General features: G+C 38.7%; 1 protein-coding gene across 4 annotated transcripts; it reads right to left on the bottom strand.

Moving 5' to 3' along the window:
• Nucleotides 1-2,587: 2,587 nt before the first annotated feature.
• On the bottom strand, nt 2,588-15,053 carry arid6 (AT-rich interaction domain 6). 4 transcript variants are annotated; one of them, XM_082541883.1, is made up of 6 exons: nt 14,956-15,053; nt 6,001-6,157; nt 5,288-5,340; nt 4,958-5,055; nt 4,705-4,870; nt 2,588-4,227 (listed from the first exon to the last, which is right to left on the bottom strand). In XM_082541883.1, the coding sequence occupies exons 2-6, from the start codon at nt 6,143-6,145 to the stop codon at nt 2,902-2,904; spliced, it is 1,788 nt and encodes a 595-aa protein (XP_082398009.1). In that variant the 5' UTR covers nt 6,146-6,157; nt 14,956-15,053; the 3' UTR covers nt 2,588-2,901. The 4 variants fall into 4 exon arrangements, with proteins under 4 accessions (XP_082398009.1, XP_082398008.1, XP_082398006.1 ...); XM_082541882.1 differs by lacking the exon at nt 14,956-15,053 and adding an exon at nt 14,499-14,578; XM_082541880.1 differs by lacking the exon at nt 14,956-15,053 and adding an exon at nt 6,602-6,806 and having other exon boundaries at nt 2,590-4,227.
• Between the last annotated feature and the right edge of the window lie 4,237 nt (nt 15,054-19,290).

Below are 19,290 nucleotides of genomic sequence, written 5' to 3'. Positions count from 1 at the left end.
GTCCAGCTTCGAGGGAACGATGGTATTGAATGCTGAGCTGTAATCTACAAACAGCATCCTCACATACGTGTCTCTCTTCTCCAGGTGTGACAGGGCAGTGTGTAGTGTCAGGGCTATGGCATCATCAGTGGACCTGTTGTGGCGGTATGCGAACTGTAGAGGGTCCAGTGAGTCGGGTAGTGCAGAGCAGATGAAGTCCCTGACCAGCTTCTCGAAGCATTTGCTTACGATGGGGGTCAGGGCTACAGGTCGCCAGTCGTTCAATGAGGAGATGGTGGAGGATTTGGGTACAGGGACGATGGTGGCCATTTTGAAGCAGGCTGGGACTACAGACAGAGAGAGGGAAAGGTTGAAGATGTGCGTGAACACTCCAGCCAGCTGAGCCGCGCATGACCTGAGGACGCGGCCGGGAATCCCGTCCGGACCAGTAGCTTTGCGTGCGTTCACCTTCCTGAAGCACTTCCGCACATCCTCCACTCTAATTTTGATTCCATTTACCTTGGCCCCTTATCTTTAGTTACTGTGATAAACATGAAAATATCCATTTATTAGGCACCCACTGGGATAAAATCATGTCTCACTAATTTGAGTATCATGTGCAGCAACATGTGCATTTATATTTTCACCTGGTTTTATTGTTACACAGGAAGACATGCGTTAAATTTTAGTTGTACTAATGTGGATTAACAATAGCATTCTGCTATTATAGAAAATAGCAGAAGTAGTCTGGCATATTTCTACTGAGTCATAAGGCAAATACTCTAGGAGGAAAATCTTTTTACTGTAAATCAAGAGCACACCTTGCATTGTCTACAAATATTTTTCACTGATGTTATGCTTGTTTTGGCCACACCTCTTGGAAGCATATAAAACTCTACACTTCCTGTCAACATCCTGTGGAACGAGAAAAAGGTAATTAGTATTCGTGGAGAAAGCAGGTAGGAATCAGAGAAGGGTTTCTCAGAAGTTTGTCACTGGGTGTGCCTTAATGCTAAAGAGGACGTGTGAGAATGCAATAAGCGATTAGCGCTAATCTAATCTGTTATCTGGAGATGCCAAGGATGCACAGAATCCTTCGAGGCCTCACGTCATGATCAGGAATTGCTAAAATCTTATCTTATGTTAAGTATTGTGTTTTAGTATTTTGTTTTCGTCTTGCTTTGTGAAAAAAGAAACTTGAAAATTCATGGATGACAAAAACAATTACATTTCATTATTAAAAAATATAATTTTGATTACAGAGCTTGAGCATACTGGTAGATAACAATTAGAGATAAGACATTATTTTGGTAATGTTTATTTATGGCAATTGTGACATGAACCTTACACTGGATGGTGGTCTAATAAATTTGTTGAGCTCTGTACGTTATCATAAAGGACTTTTAAACAATTTGTAAATGTAAAGCTAAAAATACACTGTGTGCTTTATTTGAATTAATACAAATTTCCTTATAAATTATGAATCTGAAAGTGAACTTTTGAGATAACTTAGTTTGTTCTTGATGCCAGTGCACACGTTTGAGGATGTGAAGCACAGTGCGTTCCACTCTTTAAATAGAATATGTGTAACACGGAAGCACTAAATTACATTTGGCTCGAGGGTTTCCTGGGCTAGTACTCCTGTCAACAGCTTTTACATAAGAAAAAAGCTATTTTTGATCAACCTGTCCAGGGTGTACTCTGCCTCTTGGCCTATGACAGCTGGGCTAGTCTCTGACCCTGGGTAATTGGAAGAAAATGGATAAATGGATAGACAACACACGAGTATTATATGATTATTTTAACCCATACAAAGGCCCGGGTTAAGCAATACTGTGCTGTGTAGTGACAGTCAAATTCCTGTCTGAACATGTCACATGTTGGGTTTTTTCTTTTTTCAAGCATTTTGAAATGTCAAAAATGCATTTAGGGGAAATAAAAAGAAAAAAACAAAACAAACCCAGGAAACATTAGGATCAACTTTGATCTACTCAGTATTGTTCCCACTGTTAAGCACTGTTCAAAAAAAATAATAAAATAAAATAAAATTTAATCATAATAGATTTCGCAGCACTTTTGTGATGTTAATTAGCAATTTGCACGTAATAAATTAACGTCTAAGTTTACTGCAGTGGGAGTGTCGCTTCTTTCTCAATGTGGTTGTCAAACCTTAAAATTCCACGCTTTCAATCAAAGAGTAGTAATTACATAAATAAAAATTAAAAGAGATACTGAGCTGCCTATGTATCATTCAGGCATGACAAATAAAAACAATGCTCACTAAAGGACAACTGACGTATCTTCTTTTCACTAAAGTGAAAACACGTCTTTTATTCTACTGCAACTATGAAAATGTTAAATAAAAGGAACAAGTAAATGTCACATTTGGATAGTGAAGTTCAGATATAGCATCATGCTTTAAAAACAAGTGAAAAAAGAGGATTAAGAGAAATGATTCACAAAATGAAAGGATAAAATAGTGTTCACTACATGTAAATGTGTAGAGCGTTGCAGTTATAGCTTACACATCTTTCAAAAATAAAACTGTCTCCAGATGGGAAAGGTTTACAAAAAGAATTTATTGTTTCAACAGATTAATTTCACAATATAACTGGTGTAAAACAAAGCCTCTATTAACAAATAGAAAAAATAATCTACTTCATGTGCTTTAAACAAGATTGCACAACAATGAGACTGAAGTGTTAAATGCAATCAACATTTCAGTGCAGAACACAAAAATAGTGCAGATTATCTTTAAATCAAGCAGATTTGAATGGTTACTTGTATTCCTTTTTTGTGTTCAGCTGATACAAATTGATTGGAAATTAACCTGAAGTATATTCAAAATATAGAGCTATAATATGAGCATGAGCCAGCTTTAACATGGTGTTGGTGTGTTTGTGGTATTGTCTTAACTGGTCTCTACAATGAGTTTGAGATGATTTTTTTCAGCTTCATGACTTCTTCAGTGGTGAGCTGAAAGAGAGGAGCAGAGCTGGAATTGACCATGAGCATAGCTGAAGGCTCCGTCTCCGCCTGCTGCTTCCCTCCCTGGACACCTGCGTAGAATTTATAAGAAAAGTCTTGGTGAGTCCTGGGGGGACTAGGGTCGCTCTCCACTTCAATGGATGACTGGGTCTCTCTCTTATGGGCACCCCAGAAATTGGGTGACTTGGAGTTGTATGACTTATTAATATCCTGCTGATCTTCTGACAAGACATCCTGGTTTACTGCATTTTTCAAAATGGCACCTGAAGGCAAAGGCTTGTAACTCATGAATTGGTTTTGGATTTTATTGTTGTGACTGAGGTTTGGCACATTTCTGAATGTTAGATCGTCAGCAGAACTTTGGCGTTGGGGATTTGTGTGAAATGTCAGTTTGGTAGGGAAAGTGTTTGCGTTAGGCCAATTCCTTTCTGCAGGGTGTCCTTCCTGAGTAGGCTGAGGAACCTTACTTTCATGCATCATTGCTGAGGACTTGCACATCTTGAGCAATTTATGAAACACTGACAGGGGTAACTCAATTTCCATTTTGCCATCCTTCTCTTGAGGGAGACTGGACAGTATTTGGCTAAGATTGAGCCCCATCACTTCTGGAATCACTTTTGTCTCTTCTTTTGGCGTGACTGCAAGGTCTGTGTTTGGAGAACAGGGTTTTTGTGCCACTGCAGCAGCCTCTGTTCCCAGTGGCAGAGCAGAGTCATATATGGGTCTGCTTGAGGGTGCCGTAATATCGACATCAATAACTTGTTCCTCCTGTGCTTTCATGGTATAAGGAGAGGGTGCAACTCCATCACTTGACTCCCCATCTTGTGTCTCAGAGCCTTCATTTGTCAGAGCCCCAGTATGATGATGGGCATATAGTGTGGATGGTTTGTTCAAAAACTTTGGGTTCTTGCTGGCTGAAGGTGGAGCAAATGATGAAACAGGGTTGTTACTGATGTCCTGGCCTGATGATTTAACGCTGAGGTTCAGGGGCTCAGCCAGTCCGGATGAGGTCTTGTACCGCTCAGCCAGGTAACGCAAGTGCTCTAATGGTTCCTTCACCCTCTCTGTTGAGTTTACACAAGGTTGACTGTAAGGGAATTGGGGCTTGGGAGCAGGTGGGTGTTGTGTGGCCAATATTGAGGGGGGCATAGGGATGTAGGGAGGCAGAACTGTGGGGCTTGACTGATAGTAGGGAGGGTAGTGGACAGACAGAGGGAAGAGATTTCCGTGTTGGTCTGTCTGGAGGTTATGAGGGTTCTGCTGGAGAAAAACACAACAGTTCATCATGTGTTTGAAGAGTAGTTATGGAGCTACATAAGAAAGTAATTCCACTCTCATTCCTGCTTGATAAAAATTACACAGTGTTGCTGTTAGCCTGATAGTTGTTCATTATTTTCTTTATGCCTTCACTTTAACAAGGCTTTGGCACCTGTTACATATTTTCAGTACAATCCATGAGGTTCTTAACTTCCTATGTAACCCATTCTTCAAAAAAACAAAACAAAACCCCCATAAATTTCCTTCAATGTAATGATTTATTTATTGTGTTTTAAAGATAAAATATTTAACTAACAATGAAAGGTTTTCTAAATAGCAACAAGAGTAAATTGTTCAATATGGAATACTTTTTCATTTAATATAATAAATAATATTTCTATAATTTTAATCAATGCAAAGCAATAAATCAATTTTGTTATAATTTTTTGTGTGTGTATGTCAGTAAAAACCAATACCAACCTGATACACTGGTATGGATACCAGCCTGCGTTTCGCTGGTCTCTGGACACCGTCGTCTTCTTCTTTACTGTAGCCGGCAACAAAGTGGAATGGCTTTAGCTGATGATGAGGCATCATGGACCTGATGGAAATGCCTTTCACGTGGCATTCATAGGGCAGCAGCAGCCTACACAAATAAAAAAAAAGGATCAGATAAAGACAATATAACACCCATTCACAGCCAGATGGACGGACAGGCATAATTTGAACTTACTTCTCGTAGTGTCTGCGGGTGCAGGTGGCTGCGCTTGTACTTCGAGGGTTTCCACCTAGTGTATTGTAAACCTGTTTCCACAATTGCTGAGCAGTCACCTAGAGAAATACAAAAGTGTGACTGTGAGTTTTGACATCTTAGCAATATTATTTTTACTGCAAGCTTAATTGAAAATACCTTTAATATAATACTACTATACTATAATACTAACTTACTATTACAATGACAATATTACTATTATTATTATTATTATTATTATTAATGATAATAATAATAGCCATCATGATCATCAAAATTATTCTCATAATAGCGAGATTATTCGATTATTACCTGGTGGTAGCCGCCCAAGTCATTGACAGTTTTGAACATCACAAATAAATCAACTGAAAAAAGGAGAGACATACATGTTAAAATAAAATTGACACAGTTGCAAATTTAGGAATATTAATTTCACTAGAAACCCTTTAAAAAAAAATTACTTTCACAAAACATTTAATAACTGAGAACTAAATATCACAGTTTCTCGGAGCTGAAGCTAATAGCAGTGGTTTGCTTTAGCACTTGTTTTAAAACAGAATGAAGAAACTGTAGCAAGAAGAACATGTTCTTCATGGCATCTTCATAGCATTTAAAGAAAAGGCATTTATGATGGATGAATTTTAAAGAAACTGGATTCGATAATTGTAATAATTCATCTTTGTTCAATGACCTGATGAATAATTTAACAAATATTTATATCTTGATTACTAGCTCAAAATTTAACCCAAAGTTACATCTACAAACATTAGGAAAGAGAAGCAAATTGCAAATCAAGCATAGTTTTACAGATGTTTCCTTTACTCTTGTCGCTACTACTGATTTATTGGTAGGTTCTCTATCAAAACATGTTGTACAGACACATTTCCTTTTTGAAATATTAAAAATATTTCTAATGAGAATATAACATACTTTCTAAAGTGTTTATACATTATTTTTTCTCACATTAAACAATTAACACATTCTTGAGCTGTGAATCCAAATGTGCTGTAATAGATAATATTTACTTTGTTTGAAGCCCAGATGTGGGATCCTTTCTATTGGTGTTTCTCTCTTCTTCATAAAAAGGTAGAGATTTTTGAGAAAGTGTTCCTCTGTGATCTCCTCCACCAGTTCTTTGGTTTGCTCCTCTTTGAATTCATTGTGTGCCATGTTCACTTGTTCCTGGAAATGCAGTTAACAGGAGAAAATATTTTATGCTGTGAACTTTTTATATTTGTGTGTTATTTATGTGAAATATGATAAACACCTCTATGTGAGGTTCCTGAGTGACAATGCCGAATCATCAGGACTAATGATCCCCAAATACATTCCAATTTCTGATTATATGTCAGAGGTTAATTATGTTTGCACTTAACTCAGTAAAATAAAACTCGTCCCCTCAGATTTGCTATTTTTGTCCCATTAATATGCGATCTAAAGGGTTGCCAGTGCTCTCCTACTATATCGTCGCATTGCTTGTTTTCTCTGACAAATACACAACGGCTCTACCACAAAGGTGACTAGAGACTGAAAAATACTAAATGATGAATACTTTTTAAAACGATTTTTTAAATGCAGTTATAGGGTGACTATTTGTAGGATTCTATCAGAAATATTGTTACTCACCTGTGTTTCCATTAAGAGAACAAGGATAGGTAAGATTATTTCATTGGCCAAATACACCAGAGAAAAAGCTGTCTGCTACTACTCGATTATAGTGGTTTGTACTCTCTCCAGATGATTTGAAACAAACAAAGATCGCTGCTGCTAGTCTGTTGTCGTGTCAGTCATGAACTTATCTCCAGTGCCTGTGTGACAATGTGAGAAACTAGGAGTGAGGGTGTTTACTCTAACGTCTTTGTGCTGAGATTTCTATCGTCAAACCAGTTCAACTTGCTCTTCAGCATGCGCCCGAAAACCGTGTACTCCTGTTAAATGCCTCACAGATTGGTAGAATAATGAGGAAACCAGTGGAAATTATTGGAAATTATAAAAAGGTCCCTGAACAATAACACACTGCTCAAAAAAATGTAAAGAAACTAAATTAATAATTTAAAGTAAAAAACCAAAAAAAAAGGATGCAGCAGGCTAGTCTGTTTTGCAAAAATATCACTGCAGCAACTCAAAATAGTACTCAGTAGTTTTTCTAGCCCCCACGTGCCTTGTATGCATGTTTGATAGTGTTTGTGCATGCTCCTAATGAGACGATGATGGTGTCCCATGGGATCTCCTCCCAGGTCTGTCCAGGACATCACTGAGGTCCTGGACAATCTGAGGTGCAACATCAGATGGACCGAAACATAGTGTCCCAGATGTGTTGGATATAGGCCAGATGAGTGTGGGGGCTCATTAGTGGTGTAAATTTAAAGCACCCACTGCCCCAACGAAAAGACTGACAATGGCTTCAAGGATTTCAACTTGAAATCAGCTCTGTGCGTTATGCCCATAATGGAGACATAATCTCCAAATAAAAAATGCTTACAAAGCCAAACAATCTCTAGACAATCACAGATCACACCACCAACCCGGTCATCCTGAACAATGTTACAGACAGCATAACGTTCTCCATGACTTCACCAGACCCTTTCAGGTCTGTCACATGTGCTCAGGGAGAACCTGCACTCATCTGTGAAAAGCACAGGGCACTAGTGATGTGCGATACACTGATTTCCTTTCCGATCCGATACCAAGTAAAATTCAGGGTGGTATCGGCGATACTGATCCGATACCGATACTCTGTACAAAAACTTAATGTTTCATTATATTACATAATACAATAGAGCTGGGCGATATATCGAGTTTTTAAAAAATATCGATATATTTTTATACGAGATATAAGATGTGACAATATCCTTTATATCGATATAGTCTATGTTACGTTATAATTATACTTGTGGAGCCACAAGTTTGCCTCTCTTTCGTCCACTTTCGTCTTTACGCAACGTTACTCGGCCTCGCCTCTCCTTCACTGAACACAACTCCCCCTCCTCCCCCATCGCTTCACCTGCAGGAAGCGACAAGATGGACACGGCAAATCTCCGTTAACGAGTTACTGCGCATCGCCCCGTGCGTGGGGCTGGACGGCGTCAACGTGTTAGCTAGCTAACCATGCTAACGAGCTAACCACGCTAACGCCATGCAGCCCAGAGGGGCTGCACGGACTAAAATCCTTTCATTTTCTCAAAAGTTGACAGCGCGCCTTATGTATGAATTCTGGTTGTGCTTGATGGCCGCGAACCGATTTTATGTGGAACACGGCGCTCAGCAATCTGTCAAAAAATGTTTTAGTACGACTTTGGTAAGCTACGGAGCTGCACCGCTTGATGGATTGTCGGAGCATTACGGCTGAGCCTCGCGGAGTGATACGTACTGTGCTTCAACGTAATATTACCCTACTGTGTATAAGGACCATAAATGGCACCTGTTAAGAGACGTGGTTGCGAAGCGGATTTCAAACTCCAGGCTGTCAGTCACGCAGTAAAACTTGGGAACAGAGCAGCTGTGAAATCTGTCTTTGTTATTGTGCTCAGCATCTTTTAGTTTACATTTTGACTGCACAATTGTGAGCTTTTTATTATGCACAAAAACAACATTGTTTTCTTTTATTTATGGAGCATTATTATTTAATAAATGCTCATAATTTATTTTTGAGTAAATTTTATGTACATCTGCTCTATGTTAATAAAAGTGCCTGTGTGACATCTGGGACACAGCTTTGACTAAGAACTCTCTTTTTGTTCTTTCTTTATGGCTTTAAAAAAATATATCGAGATATATATCTTATATCGCCATCCAGCTAAAAAATATCGAGATATGAATTTTGGGTCATATCGCCCAGCCCTATAATACAATATATAATTGTATTATGTAATTGTAATAATAACATAACCATATTGCTTCATAATGATTAGAGGACATCAGACAACTTGTTTTTATTGCTTAATAATGCAGAATAATCATATAGAAATAAAAAAAAAACCCTGAAGTTGTGAGCTATTTGAACATGTTGCCTGCCTGCAGCACTATGAACTCCGCGAGAGACGTCTGTCTCGCCCTAGCAGCACCTGCCCTTCTCATCCTCTTCAGTTCGCCTCAACATAAGCTCATCATATTCTGTGATATGATTTACTCCGAGGTGTTTGACGAGGTCAGTGGTGTTGCCACAACACCTCACTGTCTTGCCACATATATCACAAACTGCGTCTTGGCTGTTTGTGGAGGCAAAACATGACTTTGTTTGCGCTCAGCCATTGTTGTAAGTGTGCACGCCAGGGGCTGTGACACATTTATACAGCTGTATTTCGCATATGACTATGAAAGGCGTAAGAGGAAGTAGTTCCTTCCAAATTAGACGATCCGAATGATATAGTTTCTTTCCACTGCGTTCATTTTAATGGAAAAACTACAAATTTACTCCAGAGTACTAAAATATCGATATTATAATATGAGAATCGATTCTAGAACATAAATTGCTGGTATCGGAAGAATCGAACCGCACACCACTACAGGGCACCAGTGGTGAACCTGCCAATTCTGGTATTCTGTGGTAAATGCCAGTTAGACTTCATGGTGCCCAGCAGTGAGCACAGTGCCCGGCAGAAGAAATGGGCTCCCAGGCCACCCTCATGAAGACTGTTTTTGATTGTTTTGTCAGAGAGATTCACCCCACCGTTCTGCTCATCAGATATTTTTTTTTTTTGCTCTGACAGAGCTCATCCTGTTCCCTCTTGCACAAAGGAGCAGATGGGTTAAGTACCCTCTACAGTCCTTGTCCAGCTCTCTTACAAACCCTGTAATACAACATATTGATGTGGCATCTTGGAGGAGTTGGACTACCTCTGCAACCTCTGTAGGGTCCAGGCATCGCTTCATGCTACACTGTTAAAAAAAATATCTTAAAAAAAACGGTAATATTCCGGGAGCTGGGTCGCCAAAATACTACTGTAAAATCACAGAAAATAACTTTCTCATAAAAATACGGTTATTTCCAGTAATGACAATACAGTTTGTTGCGCTAATTTTACATGGGATTCTGCCTTTTCCAAGTGCTTTTAGGCATTAAATTAGGAACATTTTAACGTGACCAAACAATAAAAATAACCTAAAAACAATGTCAATGAATGTGGCAATATGAATCATAATATGTAAATGTACAGAAATATACAGTTAACAGTTGGTTTAAATAATAATGGATTGCATGCCCTGGGACAGACTGACAGAGGCGAGGCTGCCATATCGCACCATTGGCCCCTCTGGCCATCACCAGTAGGCGAAGAGTCTTGACCACGGACACAATACCGAGAGTGTCCGAGCCGGGCCTCGAACTGGCAACCTTCTGATCACAAGGCGAACTGCCAACTCTTGAGCCACGATCGCCCTAAATAGCAATGATAATAATAGAGTGGGGCAAAAAAGTATTTAGTCAGCCATCGATTGTGCAAGTTCCCCCACTTAAAATGATGACAGAGGTCAGTAATTTGCACCAGAGGTACACTTCAACTGTGAGAGACAGAATGTGAAAAAAAAATCCATGAATTCACATGGTAGGATTTGTAAAGAATTTATTTGTAAATTAGGGTGGAAAATAAGTATTTGGTCACCTCAAACAAGGAAAATCTCTGGCTCTCACAGACCTGTAACGTCTTCTGTAAGAAGCTTTTCTGTCCCCCACTCGTTACCTGTATGAATGGCACCTGTTTGAACTCATCATCTGTATAAAAGACACCTGTCCACAGCCGCAAACAGTCCGACTCCAAACTCCGCCATGGCCAAGACCAAAGAGCTTTCGAAGGACACCAGGAAAAGTATTGTAGACCTGCACCAGACTGGGAAAAGTGAATCTACAATAGGCAAGCAGCTTGGTGTGAAAAAATCAACTGTGGGAGCAATCATCAGAAAATGGAAGACATACAAGACCACTGATAATCTCCCTCGATCTGGGGCTCCACGCAAGATCTCATCCTGTGGGGTCAAAATGATCATGAGAACGGTGAGCAAAGATCCCAGAACCACACGGGGGGACCTGGTGAATGACCTGCAGAGAGCTGGGACCAAAGTAACAAAGGTCACCATCAGTAACACACTACAACGGCAGGGAATCAAATCCCGCAGTGCCAGACGTGTTCCGCTGCTGAAGCCAGTGCATGTCCAGGCCCGTCTGAAGTTTGCCAGAGAGCACATGGATGATACAGCAGAGGATTGGGAGAATGTCATGTGGTCAGATGAAACCAAAGTAGAACTTTTTGGTATAAACTCAACTCGTCGTGTTTGGAGGAAGAAGAATACTGAGTTGCATCCCAAGAACACCATACCTACTGTGAAGCATGGGGGTGGAAACATCATGCTATGGGGCTGTTTTTCTGCCAAGGGGACAGGACGACTGATCCGTGTTAAGGACAGAATGAATGGGGCCATGTATCGTGAGATTTTGAGCCAAAACCTCCTTCCATCAGTGAGAACTTTGAAGATGAAACGAGGCTGGGTCTTCCAACATGACAATGATCCAAAACACACCGCCCGGGCAACAAAGGAGTGGCTCCGTAAGAAGCATTTGAAAGTCCTGAAGTGGCCTAGCCAGTCTCCAGACCTCAACCCCATAGAAAATCTGTGGCGGGAGTTGAAAGTCCGTGTTGCTCGGCGACAGCCCCAAAACATCACTGCTCTCGAGAAGATCTGCATGGAGGAATGGGCCAAAATACCAGCTACTGTGTGTGCAAACCTGGTAAAGACCTATAGTAAACGTTTGACCTCTGTTATTGCCAACAAAGGTTATGTTACAAAGTATTGAGTTGCATTTTTGTTATTGACCAAATACTTATTTTCCACCCTGATTTACGAATAAATTCTTTACAAATCCTACCATGTGGATTCATGGATTTTTTTTTTCACATTCTGTCTCTCACAGTTGAAGTGTACCTCTGGTGCAAATTACTGACCTCTGTCATCATTTTAAGTGGGGGAACTTGCACAATCGGTGGCTGACTAAATACTTTTTTGCCCCACTGTACTTATGTGATGTAACACAAGCTTATAGGAATCATGTTATATACTTTTCCATGGCATTACATTTAAATTCAACAGTTCAATCTTTCAAATAATGGACAGATATTTGTGAAATCGTGATACATTTGTGAATCTGTATCTAAATATGCATATGTACAGACAGAAACATTTAATAATCATGAAAATTATGTTTTCTTACATTACAGTGATTTAACGTTAATTTACATTTGAAATGTGAAATCACAGTCTATTTACGTAACTTGATGATATTCTAGAAGAACAGAACAAAACTGTAAAATTCACAGTAAAATACTTTTACATTAGGATTTTTTCCTACAGTACAGCCATACCCGCGACCTTGTGGTTGTTATAGTTCACATTCATTGGCCGATGCTTAGCGTCATGTTATTATGTGTACCAACATCCAATGACATGTCACATTGTTTTCATGGCCACACCCTCACCCCAGGTGCAGAGGCCTATTTCTGTTCAGGAATGTTGTGAACACTTTGAGATTAATATTAATTGCAATTCCTACCTCTACATTTATTTTTTTATTTTTTAAAATATATAGTTAGCCGTGCAATGTTTTATATGGGTTTTTTTTTAGTTTTTATTCCTATTAATTATATTTTCACTTGTTACCTCTGAATTATTGAATCAGACCTAGATGACATGAAATTTTCAGCAAAAATATAATTCAAATACTCCTTTAATTATTGATTATTCTCATTAATTTTCGATCATTTTATATATTTTTTCCATAGTATTACATTTGAATTTAACAGATCATTCTCTCACATAACAGACAAATATTTGTGAAATTATGATACATTTTTGAATGTATTTTTACAATCTAAATATGCATATGTACAAAAAAATATATGTACAAAAAAATATATGTAAAAAAACAAGTAAATTGTGTTTTACTGTATTTACAGTGATGTTATGTTATTTTACCTATGACATGTAAAATCACAGTCTCCTTAATGATATTCTAGAAAGACAGTACAAAACTGTAGAATATACAGTAAGATACTTTGACATTTTTTGGAACAGTGTACTAGTAGTGACACTGACCCCAGCCAAATGCAAAACTACTGAAAAAACAGCCTGAAAAGATGAAGAGGAAAAAAACTTCAGTGACCTCCATCTGTAAAACCATTCCGGCTTTTGGGAGCTGTCACATTGTTGCCCCTCTAGCGCACCTGTTGTGAATTTCATTAACACCAAAGCAACTGAAACTGATTAACAACCCCTCTATCCGGTTGTTCAGTCTGACGTCACTAGCCGTGTCTGGGTCTAAACTCCGCTGCAGGTCCATATATCAAACGATCACTGTGGCATTACTGAGAGTTGAAAAACTGTCTAAAGTCTTTCATCTTTAATAAAATGATCAGCGTTCTGCTCTCCCAGGTGTAACAATTGAGTTTAACATCCAGGCATCCATGAAAACGGAATTTATGACATTTAACGGAGTTAGAAGTTAGCAGAGAGTTAGCTCGCTAGCTTCTATCTAAATACAATATAGCATGTCCTGACTGCGGGGTTTTGGAAACAAATTAAAACGTACAGCTCTGTTATTACTTCCAGCATAAATGAAGACAGAAAACTAAACAGCAGTAACGTTTGTAGGGTTACTGAAGTTGGGCTAGCTGGTATATAATGATGTGCTGCGTGACCGCTAGCGACACAGCTACGTTAGCATAATATAAACAAGCTAACTTTTTTTTCCACTCGATAAAAGTTACCGTGAGTGTTCTCGGTGGTCAGGAACAAATGTAATCGCATGGCAGGATGCTGTAAAAGGACCAAACTTCAGCCAGGAGAACAACTGAGATAATCCATCCACAATACGAGGTTAGTCATTCATATACTGCTGCATGGGCTGGGCTGTAGTTACATCCTAAGGTTTTAAAAACTGAGCTTAAATAAATGATTAGCGGTAATAAAAGCCGAGGGAGGTCAACAGTGATCACTGACTGTTTTAGGAGCTTTTTGAGATCAAATAGAAGAAAATACATAACATTAAACATGTTAACAACACAAAAGCCATATTAAACGCAGACTACTTTAGACCCGGAAGTAGGATTCGTCGCGTCATCACTGAACAACCGGATTACTTAACTGGCCAGATCAGTGTTTCAGAAGTTGAACCGGCTCTTTCGGCTTGGCTCACTAAAAAGAGCCAGCTCTTTCGGCTCCGAACCGGCTCTTCAGGTTGTTTTGTTGCTTTAATTTATTTATTATTAACAATAATATAAAATTATGCACAAAAGCAACTAATAATGTAAAAAAAAGTGGTTTTATTTATATATGTTTATATATAAATATATGCAGTGGCCCCTAGAGACAAAGCACGTACAAACTCCAAAACACATTTCTAGCATGAACTGAACTTCCAAAACAGAGCTACTAGATCACTTAAATTACACAGTTGAAAGCATGTGTATTGTTTGTGTATTTATACACAAGCACTCATATATATTCAAATAATTTAAAAAAAAAAAAGTTAATTTACCTGTTACTACCACACACCAAATCCGGTCGTTGGTACTTGCTGGCTTGTGTAGCCACCAGGTAACAAAAGCTCAACACTGCCCCTAGCATCCTGGAGCACTTCTGTTGTGTTTTGTACGTGTTTTGAGTTTTTATGTGCTTCTGAGTTTTTACGTGTTTTAGAGTTTGTACGTGCTTCGGAGTTTGTACGTCCTTCGGAGTTCATACGTGTTTGTATGTGCTTTGTCTCTAGGGGGCACAGTAAATATACTTTTATTTATAAATGTTCAGCTTTTTCCTTTTAAACAAATTTAAAGTGAAACAACACAAAACACTGCAAACCACAACACAATTAAATATAAATTAAAATATGAAAACTAAAAGATGATGCATATTCTCTGTCATATGGGCCTGCATGACTAAACTTTCTGAATCCTTTATCATCTGCAACTGAAAATAGTTGTGGATGATTACTATACCTTTCTAATGTGACGTTGTTGTCCCTGGCTCTCCCCCCTCTTCCCAGCGCAAAACACAAGGCTCGCATGCGGAGTGAAGCGAAAAACAGTGCGAGAGAAAAAAAACCCCACGGCTTGCGATAAGGAGTCAGCTCACGTCGTTCACGTCAAAGATCCGGCTCTAAGAGCCATTTCGTTCGCGACCGACACATCACTAGAACTGACTCAATGCTGTCCTGAAATTTAAAAAGTGCCCTTTCCTTTTTTTTTTTCAGTATGCCTACATAAGTGAACATCAGACACTCCTGGAGGGTTTCCAAATACTATTTCAACACATCATTTTATATTTGGTGTTGTGAAATTTGGAGAAGTAGTCTAAACCGGTTGAGTTGACAAAAACAAAGAAATTCCCTCGGGCTTCGATTTACTCTGTGGGAGTATTAAAGTAAGTGCGAACATGATAAATTGATCAATAGCAGGTGTTGGATATGATTCAGAATATGTTTCACATAAATATTTTCAAAGTACGAAGTATTTACGAGATTTTTTTTTTTTTTTAATGAATCTTATTTGAAATAGAAAAAAGCATTTGTTTCAATTCGGGGACAGTTATTTCATTCTCAGTTCAAAGCTGACAGGTATTGAAACTTACCAAATGATTTTAAAAAAAGTCCTAAAGATGTAACAAAAAAAAAAAAAGTCCTAAAGAAACTAAAGATGTAGGTGAATGTAAAATATGGATATTGACCATTGGACTCAAGGGTGGAGCTTTAAAATCAAGTATGTAGCATGAATACCACAAGGTATAACGAATGTCTTCTCAGAATTTGCGCAGAGGAATGCAGCATTATATCATCTGTCTGCAATGACACCTCTCAGTCTTTGTGTGTTGTTCAGCGTTGAGGTGTGGTGACTGCCCTTATCAAAACACTGCACTTTCACAAAGCATAAATGAAATAACGATGCAATACTGGAAGAAGGAATATGGGTGAAAGTTTTAATCCTCTTGAGTTCCTCTTCAGAATATTATTTGTTGAAATTGTGCTTCACAGACTAGGGATTTGTCAACAGTGTACTCAACAGTGTACTCACACAAAACAGGCAAATTGCAGGTGTATGCATGTATGTAGGAGTTTGTGTACATCTGAGGTCCTTTATCTATCTATCTATCTATCTATCTATCTATATATATATATATATATATATATATTTGTAACAATACTACAGCAGATCTGACAATGTTTGCATGCTTTTCAGCATCTTTATTTTGCACTCGCTTGCTTTACACACAATTCGTGGTTGCAGCTATCCAGCGAGGTGAGATTGCAGAACACGTGCAGGTGCGTCCATCTCCCCTGCAGCAGCACCGTAAACCACACCCCGCCACAATATTTTAATTGTATAGACTCCATACATGTTGTTTTTATGCCTCATTGACCACTGAAATTAAAGTTAACATTCTAACACATTCAAAATAGCTTTGCAAATGAGGGCCTGGAGGTATTTCAAGATGGTGATGACATAGCAAGGCTTGCTTTTCTTTTTAGTCATGTAGGTGGTGCTGCTGTGAATCCAGTCTGGGCCATAATCCTTGCTATAATTGCAGCAGCCTTATTATGCCTATCCCAAAGAGATTAATAAACCTTTTATGTACATTAATTTCTGTGGATTATTTTGTCTGCTACTTTTTATTTCAGTTTCAAGCAATTAATGTCCGACTCTATCTTGAAAGTGTCACGGTGGTGGAACGGACTCAGGCGCAGACTGAGAAAGCACGGTTCAACAATACTTTATTAATCACACTGGTGCGATATGTACACGTGAAGGGGGGGGGACACCAGGGCCCCTGCCTTAAGAAGAGCTGCAAATCACCGGAGATCAGCTGCAGGTGCGTGGGCCCAGTGTTGCCAACTCCTCAGTAAGGAAAATCGCTATTGGTTGTCCTAAAAGTCGCTAGAAGTTGCTAAATGACGTCATCGCCTAATTTGCATAATTGGTCATGCTAATCTAATTGTAACCTATGTTGTTGGAGAGAGAAATAACATCGTGGAAGAGACATAAAGTGAGTAAAAAACGTCCTAAATGCATTTAGAGTTTATTTAGAACTACAAATTAAATTTCTTTTAGCAATTTTTTTTTTTTTAATGTCACAATGTCACAAAAAGCCAAGCCTCCTTTACCCGGGCTTGGACCGGCACAAGTGACCCGAAATAGGCACTCTGGTGGAGTTACTTTGTGTGTGTGTGTTTATAAGTAGTTTTAAACCTTGTGATCCACAAAACAGCATAAGAGTGAAAGAGTAAAAGAAGAACTGACTGCGTTGCAGCACCCGCTGCTTGTTGAGAGTAAAAGCGATATGCGCTTTCACGTCTTTTTTTAGCAACTTTTTTTAGAGAAAAAGTCACTAAGGAGTCTGAAAACTCGCTAAATATAGCGACAAAGTCGCTAAGTTGGCAACACTGCGTGGGCCAAGGGCGGGGGCCCAATCAGAGCTCCGCCCAGGCAGACAGGTAGGAGAGAGAGAGAGAGAGAGAGAGAGAGAGAGAGCAAGGCGAGGGGAGCAGAGAGAGAGTAAAACAACAAACACTTGTGGCCACACTGGGCTGGCCTGGGAGGCACAGGGACCATGACAGAAAGAGCCTTAAATATTAGATGTCTCACATCTCCTCCGTTGTATAAGGTCCTTGGTGTCTGACAGCTATTAGAACTTGTTTATAAAAAGACAAATTGGACAAGAATTCAAGAAAAAAAGATGACATTTATCTTTAAAGCCAACAACTGGCATTTTTTCAAGAGATATTGCTTCAGCTGCATGATTCTGCGGACATATTCATATTGTCTTGTTCCAGCAAGAACAGTAGATTATGATTACACCATTAATTTAATTAACAGTGGCTTCCCTTAAAAACACAACCTGTAAATTCATTTTTTAATTTTTTTGCCAGGGCATGTCAAGATAGGTAAAAGAAAAAGAAGGTCAGTTGGAGATACTCCAGAGATCATTATCTGGCAGATCTAAAAGAATGATTCCACAGAACAATCGTTCAACTGTAAATGCAGTTAATACGGACACAACAGTGAGTAAGATGTTGGTTAGCTGGTAACTCAACTGGAATTTAGGCTTGCTCTAATAAAGTAGGAGGTGTGCACACGTATGTAATAGGAGCTGTTGGCGACACATGACCAATTGCAAACATGTACAGGTCCAGGCATGCATTTCTCCACAATAGCCAATAAATTAGCAATATAAAAGTACTACATTTGCTATAGCCAATTCTAGAAAAAAGAACATGCACTGTGTAAGTTAATAGGTTCTCCTATTAGAATAGAAATAGATCAGATACTATTAAATGAAAGTGTTGCTTAAATGTTTCCTTATGATGTGTAAAACTGTTTTAGCCTCATCATGCATGCTAAGTCATCCAGGCAAGGAAAGCTGATTCTCTTCATTTGAATGTAGTATTTTCAGTGCGAGAAACATTTCACATTTCACTCATCCAAGTGACTTTTTCAGACTCTTCTCACTGCAGGTTTCCCCAACCTCATGAAAAGTATATTTGCATAATGAAACAAAACCAGAACCACTAATCTACATGCTACCACACCCGTGAGTAATAGGCGTTGTTGGCGACACATAACCAGTTACAATCAACAGATCTAAGCCTGCATTTCTCCACAAGAAGAGCCAATAAATATCAACAATTTAAAAGTACTACAGTTGCTGCAGCCAATTCTGGAAAAAAAAAGTACACACACTGTTTAAGTCAGTGGTTCTCAAACTTTTTACATCATTCCCCACATGGCACGAAGAAATATTTTCACGCCCCATCTAAACAAAATAATGACAGAAAAGCCTGGCTGCAACTTTATTTAGATACATTCATTCACAATGAATCCTTCAGTAATTTTTGTTTTAAACAAACATCTTTCAAACAACTATTTGTAACTTTTGTCACTAGACTGCTTCATTAGACTGCACCACTTCTGCAAAAACTGAACAAGTTAAACAGAATGTGAACATTGCCAGACATGGAAAAATAAAGTAAGTTTTAGTCTTATAAAAAAAAAAGAAATCTAGAAACTCGTGAACAGAGATTTAAAAAATATATTTAATTTAGTGAGAGTTTAAAATAGAATAAACTAGGTCCTGTTGTTGTTGTTGATGATGCGTTTAGGCTGTAGCCGAAAAGGTGCAACCGCGTGTGTAAGTCGACAGCTGCAATAAAGAAGTGTACTGAAAAGTCCGAACATGTGGGCGGGTCTTTAGTGCCCCAATCCTAGGTTTCTGCACCACTGTAAATGATGCGTGACAGACCCGACCACATGTTTTCACTTTTCAGTACACTTCTTTATTAC

Source organism: Aulonocara stuartgranti, assembly GCF_965226115.1.
Source record: "Aulonocara stuartgranti genome assembly, chromosome: 7".
Lineage (NCBI taxonomy): Eukaryota > Metazoa > Chordata > Actinopteri > Cichliformes > Cichlidae > Aulonocara > Aulonocara stuartgranti.
Note: the sequence above shows the minus strand (reverse complement) of the source record. Positions and strands in the feature narration are given on the sequence as shown.